Source organism: Solanum stenotomum, chromosome 11, assembly GCF_019186545.1.
Source record: "Solanum stenotomum isolate F172 chromosome 11, ASM1918654v1, whole genome shotgun sequence".
Taxonomy (NCBI): Eukaryota; Viridiplantae; Streptophyta; class Magnoliopsida; order Solanales; family Solanaceae; genus Solanum; species Solanum stenotomum.
In genome coordinates this window covers 54,313,808-54,323,038 of record NC_064292.1, presented here as the reverse complement: position 1 = coordinate 54,323,038, position 9,231 = coordinate 54,313,808, and the positions used below count along the sequence as shown (strand labels likewise).

General features: G+C 26.7%; 2 protein-coding genes across 2 annotated transcripts in view; both read left to right on the top strand.

Annotated features, from left to right (window-relative positions):
• LOC125843862 (uncharacterized) overlaps positions 1 to 9,231 on the top strand; it is a 573,332-nt gene that overhangs the window by 427,204 nt on the left and 136,897 nt on the right. The gene's annotated exons all lie outside the window — the stretch shown is intronic.
• LOC125843882 (TMV resistance protein N-like) lies at positions 90 to 7,683 on the top strand. Its single transcript, XM_049523106.1, has 2 exons — positions 90 to 314; positions 6,527 to 7,683. Exons 1-2 carry the CDS (start codon positions 105 to 107, stop codon positions 7,433 to 7,435), a joined length of 1,119 nt encoding a protein of 372 aa, XP_049379063.1. The 5' UTR covers positions 90 to 104; the 3' UTR covers positions 7,436 to 7,683.

The following is a 9,231-nucleotide window of genomic DNA, read 5'->3' as shown; positions in this document are numbered from 1 at the left end:
TGAAGTTATACTTTGTAGACTAATGATTGTTTTACCAGGAGACCAAGGCAATCGAAGCAATCTGGGTACAAGAAATTCAAGACCTAAGCTTTAGCGAAAAGGCCATGAAACATGTGAAAACGCTTAGGATATTATACATCAATGGTTTTCATACACATGATGGCTCCAATGATCAGTACCTTCCCAGCAAGTTGTGTTGGTTTGACTGTTGTAAATATCCTTGGAAATCATTGCCAGAAAATTTTGATCCTAGAAAGCTTGTTCATCTTGATCTCCAGCAGAGTTCACTGCAGAGTTCATGGGCTACAACAAAGGTACAATAGCTGAATTCAATTTTATTTTTCTTTTGATCAAATCATCATCATATCATCCTATCATCTCCTAATCTCAAAGTTGGATTACCATTTTGTCCTTATCTTATCCCTAAAATAAATTAAATATTAATATCTATTTAATTAATTAAATATTGAATAGTGAGTAATAGTTATATTTAAATTCATGCATCAAAAGATTTTAATGCAATCATATATTCATGTACTAATTAAATCTGGGTAATGAAGAGTCTAATAACCTTCAATCTTAATTTGTAAGATAAGTGGGGTAACTATTAATTTATTTTCTTCAAATTATTTAAAATATTTTTTTTTCATTTAATATTTATTTTGGAGTTCAATGAATTTTGACTGTTCATATTGTGGTAATTAACACTCTTATTTCCAGCTAGACTTACAATTCAATACTTATTACTCCCTCCGTCCACAATTGTTTGTCAGGGTAAGGTCATGCACATCCCTCAAGGAAAATTTAATACAAGGTGTAATTTGACTAATATAACCCTACTATATCAAGAATACCAAAAGTTCACAGAACTTTTCAATTGAACTACACAATCATTAAGGGCAGAATTGGAAAAAAGTGACAAATTATTTCTTGATTGTTTAAATTGACAATTAATCTTGGACATCTATTTATAGTATACCTGTCAAACAATTGTGGACAGAGGGAGTATTAAATTGTAAGTTATTATTAGCAAGTAAAAACCAACAATCTTTACATCTTTCACGTAGTAATAGTGATGATTTTTCATAATCACAGTTACTATGAATTTTGTAATAATTAGTCAAAATAATTTTCCATTAAACATTTAATGTATTTGAATTCTCTTACATATTTTATCCTTAGATTATAGTTTTATTTCTACATTACATTTAAATGTTATAAATTATTTAATAAATTAACTATTAAATAGTAAATCACTACATTAGTATACATAAATTACCACTAACTCTTCATTATGTAAACGTATTTAATTCTCACTAATTATATTCATTATGTTTTTAACTCTCATCGATAATCTCAAATGGATTAATATCATATTTATGACAACTCTTTGTGTTTTTCAATACTATCCTATAAATAGTGACATTTGACACAATTGGAAAAAGCATGAGAAAATCTCTATGCTTTCTTTTCTTGTCTTTTTTTATTTGTTTAGTTTAATATTTATGCTTTTTGTTTGTTGTTATTATACAACTTTCTATTGTTGTGTTGTTATTATTATTGCGAATTTACCATGGTTTGTTGCTTTGTATACATTAGCCTAGCATGTGGTATTTTAGTATCCTCATTTGAATATTGAATTTGTGCAATAGTTAGTTATTTTTACTTTATGCACTTTTAGTCATTTTTATAATTAAAAGGGGTATTCTTTTGATTGTTCGTATTGTTCTAATTAACACTCCTAATACCTATTAATTTATTTTCTTGAAATTATTTAAAATATTATTTTTTCATTTAATATTTAGTTTGGGATTCAATGAATTTTGATTGTTACCCTTTAACTATTAATTTATTTTCTTGAAATTATTTAAAATATTATTTTTTCATTTAATATTTATTTTGAGATTTAATGAATTTTGATTGTTCATATTATGGTAATTAACACTCCTAATACCCTTTAACTATTAATTTATTTTCTTGAAATTATTTAAAATATTATTTTTTCATTTAATATTTATTTTGGATTCAAGGAATTTTGACTGTTGTAATTAATACTCCTATTTCAGCTCGACTTACAATTCAATACTCATTATTATTAGCAAGAAAAAACCATCAATCTTTACATCTTCCACATAGTATTAGTGGTGATTTTTCATAATCATAGTTACTGTGAATTTTTTAATAATTAGTCATAATGATTTTCCATTACACATTTAATATATTTGAATTCTTTTACATATTTTTTATCCTTAAATTACAGTTTTTTTCTATATTACATTTAAATGTTATAAATTGTTTAACAAATTAAATATTAAATACTAAATAGTAAATCATGATATTAGTATACATAAATTACCACTAACTCTTCATTATGTAAATNAATAACATATACACTTAAACCAATTGGAATAAAAATTAGAAAATCTCTATGCTTTCTTTTCTTGTCTTTTTTTATTTGTTTAGTTTAATATTTATGTTTTTTGTTTGTTGCTATTGTACAACTTTCTATTGTTGTGTTGTTATTATTATTGAGAATTTACCATGGTTTGTTGCTTTTGTATACATTAGCCTAGCATGTGGTATTTTAGTATCCTCATTTGAATATTGAATTTGTGCAATAGTTAGTTATTTTTACTTTATGCACTTTTAGTCATTTTTATAATTAAAAGGGGTATTCTTTTGATTGTTCGTATTGTTCTAATTAACACTCCTAATACCCTTTAACTATTAATTTATTTTCTTGAAATTATTTAGAATATTATTTTTTCATTTAATATTTATTTTGGGATTCAATGAATTTTGACTGTTACCCTTTAACTATTAATTTATTTTCTTGAAATTATTTAAAATATTATTTTTTTCATTTAATATTTATTTTGAGATTTAATGAATTTTGATTGTTCATATTATGGTAATTAACACTCCTATACCCTTTAACTATTAATTTATTTTCTTGAAATTATTTAAAATATTATTTTTTTCATTTAATATTTATTTTTGGATTCAATGAATTTTGACTATTGTAATTAACACTCCTATTTTCAGCTAGACTTACAATTCAATACTCATTATTATTAGAAAGAAAAAACCATCAATCTTTACATCTTCCACCTAGTATTAGTGGTGATTTTTCATAATCATAGTTAGTGTGAATTTTTTAATAATTAGTCATAATGATTTTCCATTACACATTTAATATATTGAATTCTTTTACATATTTTTTATCCTTAAATTACAGTTTTTTTTCTATATTACATTTAAATGTTATAAATTGTTTAATAAATTAAATATTAAATATTAAATAGTAAATCATGATATTAGTATACATAAATTATCACTAACTCTTCATTATGTAAATGTATTTAACTCCCACTAATTATATTCATATGTTTTTTACTCTCATCTCTCATCGATAATCTCAAATGGATTAATATCATATTTATGACAACTCTTTGTGTTCCTCAATGTTATCCTATAAATAGTGACATTTGACACAATAATGTACACGTTTAAACGAATTGGAAAAAAAAAGAAACAAGAGAAAATCTCTATGCTCTCTTTTCTCTCGTCTCTTTTTATTTTGTCAGTTTAACATTTATATTTCTTGTTTGTTGTTAATGTACAACTTTCTATTGTAGTGTTGTTAGTATTATTGAGAATTTACCATGGTTTGTCGTTTTGTATATATTAGCCTAGATGTGCAATAGTTAGTTATTTCTACTTTATGCACTTTTGGTCAATTTAATAGTTAAAGGTATATTCTTTTTATTAGGAAGATATATGTAGTTCCTTCCGAATGTGTTGTTTCATTTTCATTTGAATAAATGGGCTTGACCCACTTTTTGATTTAAAAAAAATGTAGTTCCTATCGAAATAATGATGGATTTTTTTTCCATAAATACAAAAAAATTGAAGGAGATAAAATATGTCATCTGCAATACAAAATTTATATGAAGTATTTTGGGATAAACGTGCAACACACGTTCCCAGATCTAGTATATTATTATAAGTGGGAAGCTCCTAACCTTAAAGTTGGATTATCATTTTACCCTCCTAACCTTAAAGTTGGATTACCATTTTGCCCTTATCTTATCCCTAAAATACATTAAATAGTAATATCTATTTAATTAATTAAATATTAAGTAATAGTTATATTTAAATTCATGCATCAAACAAGATCTTAATGCAATCATATATTCACATGCTAATTAAATGTGGGTAATGAAGAGTCTAATAACCTTCAATCTTAATTTGTAAGTTAAGTGGGGGTAACTATTAATTTATTTTCTTTAAATTATTTAAGGTATTTTTTTTTTCATTTAATATTTATTTTGGGATTCAATGAATTTTGACTGTTCGTATTATGGTAATTAACACTCCTATTTCTAGCTAGACTTACAATTTAATACTTATTATTAAATTGTAAGTTATTATTAACAAGAAAAACCAACAATCTTTACATTTTCCACGTAGTAGTAATGATGATTTTTCATAATCATAGTTACTATAAATTCTTTAATAATTAGTCAAAATGATTTTCCATTAAACATTTAATATATTTGAATTCTTTTACATATTTTATCCTTAGATTATAGTTTTATTTCTACATTACAATTAAATGTTATAAATTATTTAATAAATTAAATAGTAAATAATAAATCATCACATTAGTATTCATAAATTACCACTTCATTATGTAAATGTATTTAATTCTCACTATTCATTATATTTTTAACTCTCATNTTATGCACTTTTGGTCAATTTAATAGTTAAAGGTATATTCTTTTTATTAGGAAGATATATGTAGTTCCTTCCGAATGTGTTGTTTCATTTTCATTTGAATAAATGGGCTTGACCCACTTTTTGATTTAAAAAAAATGTAGTTCCTATCGAAATAATGATGGATTTTTTTTCCATAAATACAAAAAAATTGAAGGAGATAAAATATGTCATCTGCAATACAAAATTTATATGAAGTATTTTGGGATAAACGTGCAACACACGTTCCCAGATCTAGTATATTATTATAAGTGGGAAGCTCCTAACCTTAAAGTTGGATTATCATTTTACCCTCCTAACCTTAAAGTTGGATTACCATTTTGCCCTTATCTTATCCCTAAAATACATTAAATAGTAATATCTATTTAATTAATTAAATATTAAGTAATAGTTATATTTAAATTCATGCATCAAACAAGATCTTAATGCAATCATATATTCACGTGCTGATTAAATGTGGGTAATGAAGAGTCTAATAACCTTCAATCTTAATCTGTAAGATAAGTGGGGGTAACTATTAATTTATTTTCTTTAAATTATTTAAAATATTATTTTTTTCATTTAATATTTATTTTGAGATTTAATGAATTTTGACTGTTTGTATTATGGTAATTAACACTCCTATTTCTAGCTAGACTTACAATTTAATACTTATTATTAAATTGTAAGTTATTATTAGCAAGAAAAAACCAACAATCTTTACATTTTCCACGTAGTAATAATGATGATTTTTCATAATCATAGTTACTATAAATTCTTTAATAATTAGTCAAAATGATTTTCCATTAAATATTTAATATATTTGAATTCTTTTACATATTTTATCCTTAGATTATAGTTTTATTTCTACATTACAATTAAATGTTATAAATTATTTAATAAATTAAATATTAAATAGTAAATAGTAAATCATCACATTAGTATTTATAAATTGCCACTAACTCTTCATTATGTAAATGTATTTAATTCTCACTATTCATTATATTTTTAACTCTCATCTCTCATCGATAATCTTAAGTGGATTAATATCATATTTATAACAACTCTTTGTGTTCCACAATGCTATCCTATAAATAGTGATATTTGACACAATAACATATACACTTAAACCAATTGGAATAAAAATTAGAAAATCTCTATGCTCTCTTCTCTTGTCTCTTTTTATCTGTTTAGTTTAATATTTATGTTTTTTGTTTGTTGTTATTGTACAACTTTCTGTTGTTGTGCTGTTATTATTATTGAGAATTTACCATGGTTTGTTGTTTTGTATACATTAATCTAGCATGTGGTATTTTAGTATCCTCATTTGAATATTGAATTTGTGCAATAGTTAGTTATTTTTACTTTAATGCACTTTAGTCAATTTTTTAGTTAAAGGTATATTCTTTTTATTAGGAAGATATATGTAGCTCCTATCGAAACAATGATGAATTTTTTTCCCGTAAATATCAAAGACTTGAAGGGGATAAAATGTCATTTGCAATACAAATTTTGGGATAAACGTGCAATGCACTTACCCAGATCTAGTAAATCAAAGTTGACGATAACTTTCGGATAGACATCTTAACTAGACCATTCATACACCTTTTATTGATGAGTTAATGGTAAAAGCACGCCTAAAGTATCTCAATTTTTCGAGTTTCATTCTTGAACTAGCCAAATCAAAATCTACCTTAATTTTATGATGATTCTTTCACCTGACATTTCTTGTTTTCCTATCTCATTCCTTTTCTGTTCTGAATGGCAGAGATTTCCTTTTCTACGGAGGCTAGAACTCAGCGGCTGTGAAAACCTCACGCGGACACCAGATTTCAAGGATATGGAAAATTTAGAGTATTTGGGTCTGGAAGAGTGTAGTAATCTTAAAGAGGTTCACAGTTCCCTGGGATGTTCCGAAAAACTCATTGAGTTAAATTTGAGAGATTGTAAAAGCCTTGAGAGGTTTGAATGTGTCAGCGGGGTATCTCTTGAATGTCTACATCTACAAGGTTGCTCTAATTTAGAGAAATTTCCGAGGATCCAGGGAAAATTGAAGCCGGAGATAAAGATTCAAGTGCAACGCTCTGGGATAAGGAAACTACCATCAGTTATTATTAAGCACCTATCTAGTCTTACAGAGCTAGATTTGAGTGGCATGAAAAACCTTGCAGAACTTAAAAGCAGCATTGGCAAGTTGAAACATTTGGTGATGCTAAAAGTGTCCTACTGCTCAAAACTCAGTAGCTTGCCAGAAAAGATAGGTGATTTAGAAAACTTGGAGATACTTGATGCCAGATATACTCTAATCTCACAACCTCCGTCTTCCATCGTCCGCTTGAACAGGCTTAAATTATTGACTTTTGCAAAACAAAAATCAGAAGTAGGCCTTGAAGATGGAGTGCACTTTGTCTTCCCTCCGGTGGATAGAGGGCTACACTCATTGAAATATCTGGATCTCAGTTACTGCAATTTAATAGGACTTCCGGAAGACATTGGCTCCTTATCCTCTTTGAAAAAGTTGAATCTCAGGGGAAATAATTTTGAGCAATTGCCTCCAAGCATGGCCCGACTTGATTCTCTTCAGTTCTTGAATTTATTAGATTGCCAGAGTCTTATACAGCTGCCAAAATTACCACGGTTAGACACAATAGTTTTACACAAGTTATCGAACTTATGAATATATTTTCTTTGTGATTTTGTGGTTAGTCTTTGAATCTTATACGCCGATGGGAGCAATGATTCGATCTATAATTAGTTGTTTCATAATCTCATCATCAGTGGCGGACCCAAGATTTTTGCTCAGGAGGTTCGAAGTATAAAGAAGAAGTTAAGGTGGTAATGTAAGTGTGCGGTGAGCGTAGTAGTCCCTCGGCATGCTCTTTGTACAAGAACCATATAGATATTTCATTGGTTTATAAAAGTAAAGACCAAAATAAAAGATATCAAGAACAAGTATGCATTGATAAGAATTTTAGTGGATCGACTATATTGCATAAGTTAATTCCTAAAATACGTGAAAATTAAATGATGAAAAAGGGAGCGAGACGGGGAAGAAAGATATTTACCTTATCATGCTAAATTTAACTCACTTTATTATAGCATATTAAATATTTATTTTTACTTTTATCATGCTCCATCGAGCATTCTTAAAATTTCTTGTGTTTTTTATACTTTTATTTTGTAATGTTTCTTTATATTTCACATTTTAAAATTTTAAATTAGTATCTATTCAATCAAATATTACAATGAAATCGTCAAGATTATCTAAAAGTGTACAAGAATAGAGTTACTGATATTATAATGCATATTTAGAAGATAAATAAATAGTATCGTCAATTTGTTTAGTTCATATAGTTCACTTTACTAGGTTAGTCATAATTTGTAAAAAAAAACACAAACAAATAACGAATAAATCAAATAAGTTTAGTTTCCATCTCTCTAACATTGAATTAAAAATATAAAGAAATTTCATGAATTCTATTAAATTAATATTTTTAAAAGCATGTTGACGATATTTAAGTTTCTTCATTCAATTACATCTAATTTACATTTTTTTAAAAAACAAATTATATTTCTATCTCAATTTCAAGTTAAATATAATTCATCATTTTTTTAAAAAGTTATTCAAATGTATATGAAAAAAGAGTTACGTTGAAACAAAATGAATAATAGATAAAAAAAAATTATAAAAATAAAAAAGAATGTGTCTAATAAATTTAAACAAAAACAAATTAAAAAGAAGAAATGGAATGTAAGGGGAAAAAAAATGAAAAAGAAGAAAGTCTAAGCCCAAAAGTTCCATTTTCCAGGGGCATTCCATGAACCACTCATCTACTGAGCCAAGTCAGTCCTTTGTCTTCAGGGGTTCATTTTAATATATACACACATAAAATCAGAATTTGACGTTATATATATAGTGTAACTTTTTGATGAGAGATTCGGGTGAAACCCCTAGGCTCCACCTAGGTCCGCCCCTGCTCATCATTCCAGCATGATATCTGTGCTTCATATTCCTTGTCACTAAGAGTGTTTAACAATGAGTGGGAAAATATCCCAAGATGGTTCCACCATCAGGGAAACGATAAAAATGTATCAGTCAAATTACCTAAAAATTGGTGTGTGTGCGATAACTTCTTGGGATTTGCTATATGTTACTCTGGCTGCTTAATAGAAACCAGAGCTCAATTGTTATGTGATAAAAAGATGCGGTGTATCGCGCAGAATCTTGCTTTATCCAACCTTCAGAAGAATTTCCAGAATCTGCTTGCATGAATTTGTAAAAAATCTATAGTAGCACAGAGGAAGACTATTTTTTACCTACAAATGCAAATAGACAACTTAGAATATAAACTACAACACAACTTATAAATGAATAAAGAAGAATACGCAATAGATGAAAAAACATATGAAAATTATGACGGATTAAAAATAAAGATAATATTTTCTAATCTAGGAAGAAGATATAAGAAAATA

Bases quoted from the DNA above. Each gene is read 5' to 3' on its own strand.
- LOC125843882 (XM_049523106.1), top strand. From the start codon at position 105: ATGAAACATGTGAAAACGCTTAGGATATTATACATCAATGGTTTTCAT. The intron at 315-6,526 runs GTACAATAGCTG...TCTGAATGGCAG, and splicing joins GTTCATGGGCTACAACAAAG to AGATTTCCTTTTCTACGGAG.